We start from the raw sequence: 17,766 nt of genomic DNA on the forward strand, positions 1-17,766 counted from the left end.
GACTGGAACATCCCTCTCCTCACAGCGGGGGGCGTCTGCAACTCTTCAGAGGCCAGTGGGCAGTGTCTTCACCAGACGGCTGGATTTTGGGAATGCTGTCCAGAGGATACGTGATAAACCTTTTGGGTCCGGCTCCCAAATGGTTCTTCTGAACTTCTCTTCCTCGCGATCCTCCGAAATTAAGGGCTTTGGCTCTGGCCGTCGATTCTCTTCTTTCAGCAGGAGTCGTTTGCAGAGTTTCGGATTCACAGAAGGGTCAGGGATTTTATTCAAATCTATTTCTGGTCCCAAAACAGGATAGGTCATTTCGGCCAATCTTAAATCTTAAGGTACTCAATCGGCATTTGCGGGTGGACAAGTTCCGGATGGAATCTGTTCGCTCCGTCATCAATGGACTGGAAGCCTGGGAGTTTATGGCGTCAATAGGCTGTTTTGATGTCTATCGCCATGTTCCTATTTGGGAGGAGCATCAGTTCAGGGCGCTTCCCTTTGGGTTGTCAACAGCGCCCGGTGTGTTCACAATGATCATGTCTGTCATAGCTGCTCCTCTGCGAGCCATGTGTGTGAATATAATCCCTTTGGATGATCTCCTTCATCAGGGCTCCTGCAAAGAACGTCCTGGATCAACATCTTTGTCTGTCCATTCGGATTCTGGAACAACACGGGTGGGTAATAAATTACCCCAAGTCCTAGTTGGTTCCGTCTCAGAGGATGGTGTTCTTGGGCCTTCTCATGGACACCAGTCGTCAAAAGGTTTTTCTACCGGAAAACAAGGCTTCCGCAATCAGGACATTGGTGCAGAGGCTTCTCCATTCTCCTCAGCCTTCCATGTTGATAGGCATGAAGCTCCTGGGTCAGATGGTCTCCTCATTCGAGACCCTCCCTTACGGCCAGCTTCATTTGCGGGTCTTTCAGTGAGACCTCTTATGCCAATGGTCTGGATTTCCCTCTTATCTCGAGTCCCAGTTTTTTCAGTGGCTAGGGCAGCCAGTCTCTTCAGTGGTGGGCGGGCCCAGAACATTTAGTGATGGGTTGGTCGTTTGTTTCATGGTCATGGATCTTGGTGACCATGGACGCCAGTTTGAGGAGGGGGGGGGGGGGGAGTCATCCTCTATCTTCGCCTACAGGGTTTGTGGTAAAGCAGGGAGGCTTCCCTGCTGATAAATGTACTTGAATTGAAGGCGATCCTCCTGGCACCACAGGGGACGCAATCTCTTAAGGGGATGCCAACTCGAATTCAGTCTGACAACGCCATGACGGTGGCCTATGTAAACCCCATGATAGGACAAGAAGTGCAGGCACCATGGCAGTGGCAAATAAAATCTTGTCTTGGACAGAAAGGTTTGTTCCAGCCATATCCGCGGTGTTCATTCCGTGGGTGGACAACTGGGAGGTGGATTATTTGAGCAGGCATGCGATTCTCCCAGGAGAATGGTCTTTGCATTCTCGGGTTTTTCAGGATCTAGTTGACAGATGGGGCCTCCCCAACAGACTTTTTGTCACAATTGTCGTTTTCGAAGGTTTTGTGCAAGGTCCAGGGATCCCTTGGCAGTGGATGTAATGACCATACATTGGGAATTTCAATTGGGGTACTTGTTTCCTCCCATTCTCATGATTCAGTGAGTACCTCGACGGAGGGCCCCACCAGAGCCACCCGGTAATTCTGGTTGCGCCAAACCGGCCCAGGAGGGTTTGGTATGCTAACATTCTTCGGCCCAGGGTGGCCTCTTTCTCTCAGGCGCGATTTACTGGAACAGGGACCCTTTCATCATCCTCACTTGGTTCGGGTAGCTTTAATGGCATGGCTGTTAAGACCGGCATTTGGTGGAACAATGGGTTCTTTTTCGCTGTCGTGCAGACATTGATGAAGCCCAGAAAGCCGTTCTCGGCACGCATTTACCATAGCACGTGCCTGGCTTATGTTAAATGGTGTGAGTCTCGTTCTTGCCAGTCGTTTAACTTATGCTTGTCTCGTTTATTGGAGTTCCTCCAGGATGGTTTGGATGTTGGACTCCATTTTAGCTCCCTCAGGGTTCAGGTCTCTACGTATGTGGATAGGTCCTCTGCTTATCGAAAGAAGGACTCTCTCTGTTTTGTGTGATTCCTATAAGAGGGGTTGGCCAGCATCCAAGCAAACCATTGCCAGTTGGATTACATCTAGGATTCAGCAAGCTTATGCGAGTTCTAGCAGGCCGGTGCCAGAGAGGCTCACAGCTCACTCCATGCGTTTGGTCGGGGCATCTTGGGCTGTTTGTCATGGTGCCTCGGCGGATCAGCTGTGCAGGGCTGCTACCTGGTCCGCTGTTCACACTTTTACCAGATTTGACCAATTTAATGTTTTTGCTGCTTCAGATACTACCTTTGACTGCAAAGTTTTGCGTGCAGGGGTTCCCGAGCAAACCCACCCCTAGGGTCTACTTTAAAAGGTCCCCTTGCTAGCAGTGTCCCCCAGATTGGATGACTGAGAAAAGAAGATTTTGGTACTTACGTCAAATCGTTCTCTGAATCCATCTGGGGGATACTGCATTTTCTGCTTTTTGCTCCTCTTCTGCGGAATGTTTGGTTCCTTCCTTAGGGCTTTTGTATTATACTCAGGTTAGCAAGGGTTGCAAAGGGGAGGAGCCAGCAGCAGTTAGTTTAGTTAACTATTTAAGTGCCAACTCCATGCGCCCTCATGCAACACCATGGTAGCAGTGACCCCAAGATGGATTCAGAGAGAAATTTGACCTAAGTACCAAAATCTTTTTTTTGTTGGCAAAATACACATACATATTTAGACTTTGGCTTGTGATCTGAATACAGTGCAACAGTTAGGAATGAAAGGTCTTGATTTATAGTTTTCTTCTCCAGTTAAAAACAATTGTCTTGTTAATTTAGCCCACAATTTTTTTTTAATCCATACCATTTGTTGTTCCAAAGTTTTCTAATGGTACTGGAACCATTTTCTTTTGGGTGGTGTGTGTAGCTACTGCAGCACCTCTTTGCTGGTGACTGGCTGGTTCATTTTGGCCTCATACATTGAGTCAACGATCCCCTGCAGTCCTGATTCAGAGTGCTCGATTCAACACAGGACAGCTGGGTGACATTTGAGTGGGTTAGCTCTTATCTGTAGATAACATGATCTTTTAGGAAGAGTAATGTTTATTGTTCCGTAGTAGTTCGTACAAAGAGCTGTTACACACTACAATGGAATACTTACAAAGAATACACTTTTCATGAGACTTGGCAGCCCATTTGTTCAATTTTGTACACTCACTGCGAGGGGGTAATCCAGACCCCTTTTTTCTTTTAACCAACCCAAGCTGAGGGACTAATCTTGCACATGAATCAGCCTGGACCTCTTTACAGTATGCTCAGTGGCAGGAGTTCGTATACCCCACAACCCACCCGGCTGATGCACTGACAGAGTTGACGAGTGGGGCTCAGTGGCACCAAGGTGGAGGAGGTGGCCAAGTCTGGGCTGGGAGATTTAATCTTAACTCCCACCCAAATAACTTTCAGGAGACCTACTTTGGGTGCTAGATAGTCCTTCCAAGCAGAACCTGGCTATAGAGGGAGAGTGACCAGATTCCACGACGGCAATCTTTCTGGAATTGCCAGAAGGCAGTGGTTCAAATGGATCCAGGAAACATCCATCAGAAGCTCCTCCACCCTCTTGCATAGGTGCTATCAGATTATCTGGTGTGAGGCAGACCCTGCTCCACAGCGCTCAGATTCCTGTTCACACAAAAACACGGCCTTGAGGTGCCCTATCCTCCCAGGACCACCATTGTATGTTGAACAGTGTTTGGGGTTTTTTTCCATTGTAAATGCATTAAAATTTTCATGTACACTTTCCATCAGTTTAAATTTTCCAGTAGGCGCCAGACATGGTATAATTTAACTTTAAAGACGTTGGAGCACTAGATGCACTTCCGGTGCCAGATTATAAACTTTCCGCTGCATCAGTTGTAGAGGAAGGGGATACCTAGATACGTCTATATTGAACGTTCCCAATGTTTTTCAGACAAAACTGAGAACTTTTTTTTTTTTGTGTCAAGTTTTATGAAATACCGCTTTGTTGTTGAGGCATTTGCTGGTTTCCTTATTTGCAGACTATGGATAAAGAGTTCAGAAAATGGATAAAATGGTATGGGAAGAAGCATGCAGAATACACAGTAAGTATTGTCATAAGTCTTGCTCCTCATAAAACGTTTTTGTTTTTTAAATCTCTTGAACATCATAAAAAAATGCCCATAAGAATATAAGGTAATGATGATTATGTGAATAAATGAGACTTGCTGCACACCACTTAACTGAATTTTCTGCAATTCGTATTCAGAGGCTCCAGTGCCTTCACAGTTTTTTAATGGCTACAGCTTGTTAGTAGATTTATGCTTTAAATCTTTAGGTTTTGTTAAGTGATCTTTAATTAGTTTCTAATAATTTATACAACTTTAATCTTGAGTGCATTTACTGTGGGTTTTAATGCAAAGCTGAAGTTAAAGGAAAACTCCACTTGCAAAAATGAATATTGTCCTACCCCCAAATAGCAGAACATAATGGAAAAAACACCTGGCACCTTGTTAATAGTCCGTTCATCTGCTACTGGTCTGACCCTTTAGTCTTTGTAGCAACTGACTGAATAGAGGAAGTAGCGATGAGGTAAGATGCGACCAATAGTGTAAGAATGGACAGCATAATGCCTGGGTTTCTGTAGCCCCCGATTTGTCTGGGTCCAAGACATCAGAGCTTGCTGGATGCAGAAGGTTGCTACAAAATATTTGAGTGGCTCTGTGTTTCTTTCCTTTTTTTTGTGTTTTTTTCTTTAAATTAGTCATAATGTATTGATTTCTAATACCTTTTTCCCAAAATTCTAATGCTTTATTTTTAATTTAGCTGGAACGTGGAGATTTCCTCTCAGAGGAATGGAGGGAGAGAATTGCCAACACAAGGTGTGTCATCTGTTCTCCATTTTAAGCGTCCCCTCTACCCTTATACCTGCCATGCATAACCCTAAGTGTTGTAGGGTTTTGAGTTACTCAGCTGAACCTGTTCTTAGTCCTACTTTTTATGAATCCTGTGTTTTAACAGCCGTAATTATAACTACCCAAGTGGGGCATCAACTTCTAGTTGTTTTAATTTACCTTTGCTTATCTACTTACACACTTTCGCTGCATATAGTGATTTTATGTAAACAGCAATACCTTAGTAATTTTTCATTACGGCTTGCGTCTTACAGTGTATGTAAATGGCTATCCATCCCTTTTGATTCACCATTGTTCCTGAGAATCTTTAATGTTTATGTTGAGTAGACTGCTGAACTCCTCTAGACTAAAATTTTTCAACCGTGGTACATTTGACACTAAATAGATATGGAAAGGTGTCAGGATATTTGTCCATAGACCCAGGTTTAGCTGTTAAAATTAAGCAGATGTATACTGATTTTGGCATTTCCCTGATATATATAGTGCTCCAATCCTGAAAACACATTAATGTAAACACTTTCCCTTGGAGTTTGTGTTGTGGAGACATTAAAATAGCTTCTCATTTTATATTCACTATTATATTTTCCCAAATGTAAATGCAGAACTCGGATGCACCCCTCCCACTCTATAATATGAATGTTTTAAGATTTACCCTCTGATGGTACGACAAGGGAGCTATTCTGTTACTTTTATACTTTTGTCTTTCCCCAAAGTGACTTACAAATGGAATAGAATTCAATACAAAAAGATCCACAATTTAGTACCTATTCAGTCTTCTGCTTTAACCTTTTTTCCTAGCCTAAAAATGCTTTACATCTTTTGGTGGGAGGTTGTAGTTGGTTGGACAGGGTTGACAAAAACCACATTGCATTTCCGGGATTAACATTAATATTATCTTGCAGTGTTATTTTTGTGAATAATTTTGCCTTTGGTCCTGAGGTCGACCACCAGCTAAAGGAGAGATTTGCCAACATGAAGGAAGGTAATGTATTGGCCCATCCTATTTCGCAGTTGGCAGTTCTGTTTTCCAATTTCTGGTGTTTGTCAAAAAACGTGGGTTGGGCAGCTGTTTATAGCTGTTCATTATGTATGCAACAAATCTTTTTCCTTTCTTTATGGTTTAGGAATCTCGACTGGCAAATTATATTCGTGACCTGTCTGTTTTATGTGTCTAGAGCTTTTGGAACCAAAGAGTCCAGTGTCTGTTACTACTTTTTGTTTCCTGGCTTGCTGAAAAATATTTTGTCAGGGAGCACCCCTGCCAGATTTTATAAGTAAATTTGCTTTGTGTACTTGGTAAACAGTAGAAATCGCTACCATTTTCAACAGCCTGATTGGTAGATCTCAGAACATTCAGATAAGGGTTATTTGGAGGGTGTTAATCATGCAACAGTGTGAAAATGTAGGTACATGAGATAAGGAGCTTATTTTGAGAAAGTGAAATGTGACTATTGCAATTTGGTATGTCTTGATTATTATATCCTATATACTCAAAGATGTAGGAAAGGTAGTAGCAATGTTGCATGCTGTATCAGCATTTGTAGAAATTAATATTGACAGTTGAGTATAACTCATTTTTTATTAGTGGATTACGTTGCACACAATTTTTTTTTGAGGTCTATGATGTTGTCTTTGTTATATTAGTAATTTAAGTTCATTTTGATGCAGATTTGATTTGTCAGATGTTGTCAATATGGTTTTTCTTTTCACTAATTCTGTACTACAGAGCTAATTTTTCTTGTTTCCCACTTCCATATTTGTTTTGTTTACCTGTTTAACAGATCTTTATATTCATTGTTTTACACTTAGTTTTGCAGACTTAAATAGTCTAATTATTATAATTCAATTAAAATAGTGTTAGCCATTCATTTTCTTAAGAATTAAAAGACGCACTAAGCTATTTTTTCCATATGTTGTATCTAATAGTGAGTTAAACATCCCTTTTCAAGGACCACAATTGTTGTTGTTTTTTTTCAGATAAGACCTTCTCCTATAATTGTGTACGAAAAAGTCCAAATCTGCACCACTCCCCTTCCATACTGCAGATAGAAGTACTTTACTTTCTTATTAGACATTTGTTTTTAAGGGATGGGGAGGGAGCAGATGTGACCACCTAAGATGTAGTGTCCCTTTAAATGCATTAGGAAAACAGTGATTGTCCCACATCCATACGATTTAAAAAAATTTCCAGTGACCTGGCTCACTCCACTCTAAGCCGACTATAACAAAATAGCCATTGACTGTGAATTTATCCTTTGGGCGCCTTAACCAGTCTAGTTTCTGGTGGGTTAAGTTTGGAAATGCTGACATGAGTATTGTTTTTGAAGTATTTTTTATTTAATGGCTTTCACAATATAGCTTTTGCCCCACAATAACTCTCTTCCTTTAACACATTTGTTTGCCAGCATATTCATTTTTATTCTACTCACTACTCTTCTCTCAGGTGGCAGAATTGTATCCTCCAAACCATTTGCACCTCTTAACTTCCGAATTAACAGCAGAAACCTGAGTGGTGAGTTATGTTTGTTCTTCATTCATGCACCAATATTTATATTTCTCTACCACTAACAATTCTGCGAACTTAGAAACAAAAATGAAGAGTATAAAGAAAAAATTAGATTTAAAAATAGGACACATTGTCCTATAAAAGCATAGAATGTTCATGTTTTGGACCTGTTTCAAGTCTATTTGTAGCTTGCTCTTCCTCCTTACTTATGTAATTCCCATATAACAGTAAATTTGGGAAAATAATTTCTTAGGGTATGTTTCAATTCTTTAATTATCATCAGTCTTCGCTTGGAGGCAATTTAGCAGTAGTCATAACTTTGACTCAATTAAGCAAACCTTTCACCCATACTTTTACACAACTAAATAAAATATTTATCCTTGAGTTCAAGTGCAAAAGTTTGTTAACTGCAAAGAAACCTATTTTTACTGGTGATACCAATAATTTATTGAAATTCATGTGTCTTGTTTCTAATTTATATCCAGTGCTATATTGTTTTCTCATTCATTCAGTTGGGAGTCACTGGTACCATAGAGGGGTATAGAAGGTCCTCCAGGACTCGGGCACGTTAAAAAAAACAAAAAAAATAACCTTGTTCCTCCCTATATCCCCCACTCTGCAGAGACAGAGGGGTTTTTTTTTATATTGTATTGTTCGTGTGCCACATGTCTTGGGTGTCTTTTATGGAGCTGAAAAAGAAGCTTGATTTTATATATTTGTTACCATTGTTGTACTTGCTGCGCTGCCTGATATCCAAAACAGATTGAGAAGGTGCCATTCTCTGCGCCTCCTCCCACTCCTGCCACAGACTCATCATGAGGGGAACTATGTCAGTGGACAGCTGTACTGTAGCGCCAGACAGTGCATCGGATGAGTGCTATAGTCAGATAAGTGACTTTTACCTGGATGAATCTTTTGATCAGGGCAAAGTCTCTCCAGCTTTCTTTCAGGACCATTACTGGGAGGTGGCACAGACATTGGTCCCATAGTTAAATTATCAACTATCGGCAATCCAATCTGATTGCTAATCAGTGGCTTGTTTTTCTGGGTCTGCTGTTCGACAGGTGACAGCGGAGAGTCTTTCCTCCTGAGAGATGAAAGATTTACACAGATGGATGGACATCCGTTCTGTCCTGTTTGTAAGTCCTGCGGGAAATTGGTCTTGATGTTTGAAGTCATGTAATTTTGAACTGTTTCATGAGCGTCCCAGATCAAACTAATTTTGACGTCACATGTTCATCTGAACAGGAAACTGATTTCACAGTCTCCAATAACTATTATATTGTGGCTGTCTGGCATCTAAACAGACCATATAGCCGGAAGGATCTCTTCTGCAATTCGTCACATTTACATTGATGAGGGGAAGCCTTTTCCTTTTAACATGTAGGCTTATTCTATCAGATCAGTAAGCTCTTTGTGGGCTGTACGTCACGGTGCGTCAGCTGAGCTGCTGTGTTTGGTGGCCATATGGTTAGGGGTACATATATTTATGAACTTTTACTGATTCTATGCTTTTGTGTCAAAGGATAACCATTTTCATCGGAAGGTGCAGCCTTGGTATATCCCTGTGGTACCAGTGTCCCCCCATTAGATTAATGAGTGTCCGCGGTTCTATGTTTGCTTTAAATACATTTGTCTGAATCCAATTGAGGACAGTGGGCACCCACCGTTTTAATACTGTAGTACTCTTGTTTAAAGTTGAACAAATTTAAATGTGTGGTTTTTTTCAGGGGAGTTGGGTTTGATTAGAAATATAACTGATGTGTGCAGGTTGGGAATATGGAGGAGGGAGTACCGTTTGTTCAAGAATTTTTAAAGTGCTGGAGGCCCGGATGAGCCTCTAAATACCCCATGGTACCACTGCCCACCAGTGAATTCAGAGAAGAAGATTTAACTTAAGTATATAAATCATCGTCTTGTTTGTCTTAAAAGTAATATTTTTTAGTATTTAGAAGTAAAGCATATTATTTCAAACAATTGTAATGAACAGTCCAGTTTCACGCCCTTATCAATATTTGCTAAGCCAAAGAATGCAGTTTTGTGTAATCAGCAACTTACATTGCTATTTTAATTGTAAAATTTGCCCTTTAATTAGTTCTTTTTCTCTCTTCCAGACATTGGCACTATAATGAGGGTTGTTGAACTGTCACCACTCAAGGGCTCTGTCTCCTGGACTGGGAAGCCTGTTTCTTATTACCTGCACACCATAGACCGGACTTTAGTGAGTAGTCTTCTCATCCACTGCTTTATCTTCCATTCACACATGCTACATCTCCCCAAATTAAACACAACTATTTTCCTTAAATAGTAGTTATCTTTTTGAATTAATTGTAGCCTACTCTTCTATATGTCAGTCTTCATTTACCACCCACCCTATTCTCACAGGGTTCTTTGACAGTGTTATCTTAAGGGCAATGCTCTCACACCAGAACATATTTCCTGGATGAAAGTTATTCACTGCACAATCAATAAAGTAATACAATATATTGCTTCATTTTAGTTATTTTATTTTGCCCAGAACATAATGGGAAATACCATTGTAACTTTTAGTTTTATTTTTTTTCCTACAGCTTGAAAATTATTTTTCCAGTCTGAAAAATCCAAAACTCAGGGTGAGTTTTTTTTTTTTTTACGTTTTGTAACAACAAAAACAAAAAATATTTGCGTTTTTACTTTTTTTTTTTTCCCTCTTGCATCTTATAGGGGATAATGAAGTTGGGCATAGAGGGTCCTTTAGGAGTTTAGCACTTTAAGCATATAGTTCTAAGGCAAACTCCTCCCACCTCCCTTGAGGCCAACCAGCTTTTTCTTCGTGTCCTTTCAACAGAGCTGTCTTTTGCAGCCTTAGGTGTTCCCCCAGGTTCCATTCTTGTGTGTGTCCCCGCCCCCCCTCCCCCTCCTCTTTTTCTGTTAATAACACTACCCACGTTTCTGTCCCTCAAGTCCAATGTCTTGGGGTCATCCTTGATTCCTCCCTCTCCTTCAAACCTCACATTCTGTCCTTCTCTAAATCCTTTCACTTCCACCTTTGGAATATATCCAATATATGTCCTTTTCTCACCACAGAAGCCACGAAAACCCTTGTTCACTCGCTTGTAAACTCTCGCCTTGACTACTGTAACCACCTTCTCTCTGCCCTACCTGATTCTGACCTTGACCCTCTTAAGTCTTTTAAAAGCTGCAGCCCGCCTCATTTTTCTCTCCTGCGGCTCTCTGCTGTCTCCCTGCAACAGTCACTACATTGGCTCCCCATGGCCTACAGAATTAAATTTAAACTCCTCACCCTCACCGTTAAGCTCTTAATCAATCCTCCCCTCCCTACATCTCCAATCTCATCTCTACCTACATCCCTAGTCGCCCCCTCCGCTCTGCCTGTGACCGCCGCTTCACTGGTCACCTCTTCCCACTCCCGTTCCCAGGACTTTGCCCGGGCTGCTCCTCAGTTGTGGAACGATCTTCCACGTTCCATAAGATTAACATCTACTCTGAAAGGCTTCAAGCGTGCCCTAAACACTAATTTCTTCAAGTCTATCAGTCCTCCTCCTAACTTCCTTGTCCAGGCTCTCCCCCAGTTAGTACCACCCTATTTGTGTCTCCCCCTTACCATTAGGTTGTAAGCTCTCAGGAGCAGGGCCCTCTTTCCTTTTGTGCTCCTTCTACTGTTCCATTACCCTCTGTACCTCTTGGCCTGCTTTCACTATACTTCTGGGTGTGGGCGATTTTAGTGCAGGCTCTGTAGCAAGCCTTAAACATTTGAGAGCGAAAATTATGCTATTTCAAAGGAAAAAGAAACCTAGATTTCCTTTCCTACTTTCCCTCAGTTGGAGTATTTACTATGTGGAGCATGGACAAAACATAAACAAGTTTCAGTTAGCACTTAGACTGTAGACCCTAATGCAAATACAGGTGGATGGATCTGAATATTGAGGGGAGGCAACTTTAGATGCCGGACTTCTTGGGGCTAGGATTTCAGCCCCTGTTGTCCTGGCATACCATACGCTCTTGCCTAAGGTCTGAAAAGCAGATGCTGAGTGTTGAGTCCCTTCCTTTTTCAGGTAATGCATTATTCGGTCCAGAACAAAGATAAGATTGTTAGCCAGGTTTTGGGAGGGAAAGTATGCCTTTCTGTTACTTTTCTAAAGCCTAGGGTTCCTTGGTTTCATTCTGTAGGGAAAGCTATGGACCAATTTCTATAGGGCAATCCTCCACATTCCAGATAAAGCGCTTACCGAAATTGACCAGCCAGTTCATCAAACAGTCTCCGAGAACGCTTCAGTCGCTCCTCTTTTAGCTGTGATTCGACAAACTAAGCAAGGGTAGCCCCTTTACCATTTGGAATTGAACACTTTCAGCGATAGATTCCAGCTTTCGGTGCTGTTAGACTTCAGTGTTGATTTCTGGGCCCTTGGACTCCAAAGTAGGCATAGCTCCCTATATATGTTATAGAATTGAGAGCGATGTTAAACATTCTAGTCAGAGGACTTGTTCTGTTGCGAGGAAGAGCCATAAAAATATTCAGGCAATCTCAGTAGAGGTGGGGAACTGGGGAGCCAGCATGCTCTAGACTCGGCAGAATTGTCTCTTTAGCCGGAGGTGTTTCATCAGATCACGGAGAAGTAGGGTCAACCAGATGTCTGCATGATGACATTTCGGTGGAACCATAAGGTGGAGTATTTCTGAACATGCACCTGGTATCTGCAGGCATTTTTAGTGGACGAGATTCAGATTCTAAGGAATTTTCATCTGCTATACCTGTTCCCTCCGTTAACAATACTTATGAGTGTTCTGTAGAAGGTTGAAAGAGAAAGCGTCCAGAACATTCTGCTAGCACTTGGCAGACATTCTGAGGATGGCAGAAGTTTCATTGCGGTGTATTCTACTAAGGGGGGACTTATTTAATACAGGGCCCATTTTATTAACTATTGGCGCATCTGGCTTTAACAATGTAACTGTTGGACCCATGACTCTTTAATCAAGCTGTATTCCTGACAGTTTGTTAGGGACCATGCTCAAAGCCTGTATCTGCAAATAAATATCGTTGGCTTTGGAAAACTTATATCTCCTGGTTCGAGAAAAGAACGTTTCCAACATTTTCCTTTGCAGCTTAGCATTTACTACTACTCTTGCAGGAAGGTATGAAAAAAACATTGACACTTGGTTTATTGAAATTTGATATCTCTGCTCTTTCTGTTTTCAGAGGAGACTGGCACTTCTATCAGAAGTGCAGACTTTTTTGCCGGAAGTGTTGCTAGTGCGGCCCCCATACATTCCTCCCATAGCCCCATGCGTTTTGAATTTTGTTTTGTTGGAATTACAGCAACTCCCCTTTGAACCCTTGGAGTCAATGGAATGGAGGTCCCTTACAGGAGAACTTTATTTTATTTATTTTTTTTAAATCCTAGATACCTCTACAGCATGGAGGGTTTTGTAGCTGCTGGCACTTGCACATTTTCATACCTTTTTTTTTTTTTTTTTCATTTAAATAGGACAAAGCCATCCTTTCAACTTAAGATATGGTTTCCAAGTTTAATTTAAACCAGGATATTGTGGTTCTGGTTCTACACAAGAATCAGACTTAAGATGAAGAGAGATCTCTACTTGTTGACTGTTTGAGCTCTTAGAACTATTGACTTCAAGAAATCCATTGATCTTTGGGTCCTCTATGATTCCCCATAGGAGAGGTTAGCCTGCTTCAGAACAGATGATTAAATGGTGGAATACATCGTTGATCATTGGGGCAGAGAAATTTGTTCCTCACAATGTAAATGCCGATTCCACCATATTGGCGAGCGCCTCCTTGGTGGCATGGTATGCTGGTCCTCAACAGAGTAGCTGTGTTGGATGGCCAACTCATCTTCGGTGTATAAATTGTTTTCGCAAGTTGTGTTTTTGTGACAGTGTACCCACCTATAAGAACAGCTTTTAACGTTTCAGTCCGCCATAGGATGTAAAACAGCAGAATTTTTATTTTTTTTACCTGTGTTAGGATGTTAAACATGGAGTCTTTGAAAACCTTTTTTGTACTGCCAACCTAAAAAATTATGATTTTTATTTTTATATATTTCTACTTTGTAAATGTCCTGTCATCATTACTTTTTTAACTAATACTATGCTTAATTTGTTGACAATAAAAGGTATATATATGGTATATTAAAAATTAAAAATTTAATAATACATTGTAAAACTACTTTATGCTAGGAGGAGCAGGAAGCAACGCGAAGGAAGCAGCAGCGAGAAGTAAAGAGCAATACCACCACCCCTACAAAATTTCAGGAGACCAAGGTTTGACTTCCATTATGTATAGTAGACAACCGCACATATTTTTGAACACAAACATTTGATCTTAAAGGAGCACCTAGCTTTAGGTATAAAAACAAATATTTCACAGCAAGATTCAGTGTCTATCAAGCTAGCTACAGGAGAATTAAGCCCAAACACTATTGATAAAACCACGAGAGTGAAGTAAAGTTGTGCATTTCAATGTAAAAAGTATGTCTTGAAGAGGTAGGGTTAAAAAGTTTAAATAAATATGAAAGTGCTTAGCTGTTTTTCATCCGGCCAGGTTTGCTTTGTTGCAACAAATTCTATTAAACTGTTTCAGGATTCTGGAGCTGAGGAGGAGAAGCCAGCTTCTGTGAAAAAGGCTTCGCCAGTCAAAGCACGCAGGAAACTCGGCAAGAAGGGCAGGAAAATGGTTGGCCGGAAACGGGGACGTCCCAAGAAACTGATCTCGCCAGCTAGTGAACGCAAGCCCACCAAATCCCCAACTGCACTGGAAACCCTACATTCACAGAATGGCCCTCAATCACCAACACAGTCAAGCCCTCAGGGTAAGAAAACAACTTGGTGTTCAAAGATCGATAAAATATTTGCACCATTTTATTGTTTTAGACTTATGCCCTTAGGTTCCTGTAGCAATGTGAACTTTTATTTTTATACCATCCAGTGGCTTGAAATATCTGTAACATATTGTTTTCATGGAGACATTTTTAAAATAAAAATATTACAAGAATCCCATTGAAGTCTTGAAGGATGTGTTTCTAAGTAGCTTTAAAGCATTTTAGAGGCATTCCATGCTAAATAAAGGCTAAAGATGCAAAAAAAAAGTAAAGTGAATGATTCTTTCTTCTCTTGGATCTTAGGATGAAGTTTTCTTACAATGAGCTAATATAAAATGGCATGAATTCTGTTCACTTCTCTTACTTTGTTTTTATTTTGCTAATTTGAGGCTTCTGTCTACTATCTTATGCACAGCTGTCTTCCCCCGCTCCCATTGCTGGACACCTCTGGGGAGACAGCCACAGCCGCCTCAGGCTCTGCCTTGCATCTCTAGTGACGGCTGCCCGGAAGCAGCTGCTGCTTCATTGTGCTCACGTAGAAGTGGCAGCAGGTAAGTGAAACCCTCTGCCAGCACAATGCTTGGTATCCTCCCAGGCAACTCTTTCACGGGACTTCCCGATGTCCGATAAAGTGACCTGCTCTGTGAGAGGCCATTCACTCCCTGATTTCTTCTGGCTTAGTTATTCCAGTTCAGGAATTGCAAAGAGGTTTGGGGTTTTATTTCAATCTGTTTCAAAACCTGACTGGTTGTTCAGACTGATTCTGAATCTTGAAAATATTTCAGCACCCAGGTCAGGGTGCCCAGATTCAAGATGGAGTCAGTGATTCGCAGTATGGAACAAAGGTAGTTCATGGTGGCTCTAGACATCAAGCATGCCTATCTGCATTTTCTCTTCTGGAGTCATCACTCCCTCTTCAGGTTTGTGATTCAGTCGGATCCCTACCAATTCTGGTCCAGTTAGCTCAGTTTCAAGCAGGAGAATTCCAGCCGGAACTCCCTTTCGAAGTGGAACAGATCCCACCTGAATCTCTCTGGTCAGGTATTCCATCTTTCTCCTCGAGTGCGTCAGTGGCCCCTCTGGTAGCTCCAGAAACACAATATCTACAGAGGTTGATCGTTTTCAATCTGAGTTTTGACCTTGATTACAACGGATGCCAGCCTTCGGGGTTGGAGTGCCATCTGTTTTTACACCCAGTTTCAGGGTGGTTGGACTCTGGAAGAATCTAAACTTCCAATCAATGTATTGGAATTGTGAGCAGTATCCGCATGCAACATTTGCTGCAGAGAAGGTAGTCAGACAGTGCCATAGCAGTCCTTTAGCCATACGAGAAACTCGCATGTTTCGGTGGGCCAAATCCCACGTTTAGGCTGTAATGGCAATTATCTCAGGGATAGAAAATTGAGACATGTATTTTCTCAGCATTCAGACTTTGCATCCCAACGAATGACGTGTCCATCCCAACGTGTTTCAGCATTTGGTAGACAGGTGGGGTCGTCCAGACATTGTCATGATGACGTCTCTGTTGAACCACAAAGTTGAGATCTTCTGCTCCCCAGGACCAGAGGTCCTCTGGTTGTCTTAGTAGATACCTTGATTTAAAGTTTGTGTTAAATGCTTTACAGCATTCCCAGTTTGAACACTTGGACATGGTGAACTTAGTTTTTTACTTGGGAAAACTGTGTTCCTCTTGGCCATTTCATCTGGTAGAAAAGTTTCAGAGTTTGCAACATTATCATGCAAGTCTCCTCTTAATATTTTTAATGAGTATAGGGAAGTTCTTTGAACTAAACTTTCATTCCTCCCTATCGTGGTGTCAAAGTTAAACATAAATCTAGACATTGTTATCCCTGCCGTGAACAAATGTCTGTCTTCAGAGACAGATGTTTCTGTTCAGTCCCTAAATGCACCCAGTGCTTTGCGTAAATATCTATGTATGACTCAAGATATACGCAAGACGGATGATCTTTTGGTCCTCCGATGCACACGAGAGGCTAGTCAGTCTCTAATGTGTCTATATTGCTTGGTGGAATACTGCTCTTTACAGTCATGATTATGGGACTGGGCGGCCTGTTCCTGATCTTCCGACTCACTCCACTAGGTCTGTGAGTTCTTCCTGGATGACACAGCATGGTGCCAGCTGTGTCAGGTGGCCTCCTGGTCCTCCGTTTACATGTTAGCTAGGTTTTACAGGTTTAATGTGTTTGCATCAGGGGATGCCAGCTTTGGAAAACAGATGCTTTGTCCCTTTCATCCAAGTGTTCCCACCTGTTGTTGTGGCTTTGGGATGTCCCGAATGTCCCCCAGTAGGAAGATGGAGAAAATAGTATTTATATGCTTAAGCTAAATCTGTTTCTCTTGGTTCATTGGGGGACACCGGGCGACAACCCTTGACACTGTTTTCTCCTTTTTGTATGACGTTCTCTATTTTTGTTCGAGAGATGTACTTTTTTTGTTTTCTTTTCTGTTTTGTTTTGGGGGTTTTTTTGTCCTTTTTTGTCTGTTTCTCTGTCTCCTTTTCTGTGGAGAGTGGTTAAAAATAAATGGACTCCTATACTGGAAGTGGGGTGGTAGAGAGAGGCAGGAGCTAGGGCTAGTTAACAAATGTCTTAAATTGCCCATCGCCTATTCCCACTATACCCCAATGTACCTAGTGTCACCTAATGGACCAAGAGAAACTACTTTTACGTGAGTTAAAAAAATCTTGTTTTTGTATTCTTCAACATGCCTAAAAAATTCCAGTGGAAGTTTTTCCAATAGTCACTTTGCATCTTGCTTTATTGACTTTCCATGCATGTTCAAACATAACACCTGATGTTTATTAGTTTTAGTTTTCACTCTTTCTGACCTTCAGGGCAGGTGCATATCTATGCTGACGGGGCCACCCTTAAACCCATTTTAGCTTCAGCTTGGGTCAAAGAGGCATTGATGGAAGCTGTCAAGTGTCTAAAAATTGGTAGACCCACATCGGATTTACTCACTTTAGAGCATATTTTAGAGCTTAAATCTGACCCGGGGATGCAGGGCTCATTGGGGCACAAATTTCTGCTTTTGCAGCATCGGCCCTCTGACTTGCCTGAGATGCAGACGTGGAGTCCAAAAGGATTGTAGAGGCCGTACCTTTCACTGAGGATGTTTCTGCTCTACCCTTATTTGGGCAAAATGGCCCTAGGTTTCGCTGCTTTTATCCCTCTGGGAAAGCAAGGAGTCAGGCTTCCAGAGGAAAGTCCTTGCTTCTTGTGAATGTCAGCAGTAAGGTACACAGGCTTAGGTAGCTCAACATCCAGCTCCAAGCTTTCTGACAAACAGTAAACATGATGGGCAGCACACCCACACAGGGTCTACAGTGGTGGGAGCCTTTCTGCTTCTCTTGGGTGAGACAATTCATCACCACCACCCTCCTTTGAGACCAAGCAAAGCTATGGCCTCTAAGGAAAACCAAATAACTCCTTAC

The 17,766-nt window shown here is 41.7% G+C and overlaps 1 protein-coding gene across 4 annotated transcripts in view; it reads left to right on the forward strand.

Annotated features, from left to right (window-relative positions):
• Positions 1-17,766, forward strand: part of DOT1L (DOT1 like histone lysine methyltransferase) — a 140,121-nt gene that overhangs the window by 77,830 nt on the left and 44,525 nt on the right. For 3 of the 4 annotated variants that reach the window (XM_075204711.1, XM_075204710.1, XM_075204712.1), the window contains exons 6-13: positions 4,095-4,157; positions 4,879-4,934; positions 5,870-5,949; positions 7,411-7,479; positions 9,588-9,694; positions 10,044-10,085; positions 13,672-13,755; positions 14,075-14,303. In XM_075204711.1, coding sequence (XP_075060812.1) covers positions 4,095-4,157; positions 4,879-4,934; positions 5,870-5,949; positions 7,411-7,479; positions 9,588-9,694; positions 10,044-10,085; positions 13,672-13,755; positions 14,075-14,303 — 730 coding nt within the window. Of the gene's footprint in view, positions 1-4,094; positions 4,158-4,878; positions 4,935-5,869; positions 5,950-6,744; positions 7,019-7,410; positions 7,480-9,587; positions 9,695-10,043; positions 10,086-13,671; positions 13,756-14,074; positions 14,304-17,766 lie in introns of those variants that run through there. The other variant, XM_075204713.1, reaches the window with a different exon arrangement.

Source organism: Mixophyes fleayi, chromosome 1 (assembly GCF_038048845.1).
Source record: "Mixophyes fleayi isolate aMixFle1 chromosome 1, aMixFle1.hap1, whole genome shotgun sequence".
NCBI lineage: Eukaryota > Metazoa > Chordata > Amphibia > Anura > Limnodynastidae > Mixophyes > Mixophyes fleayi.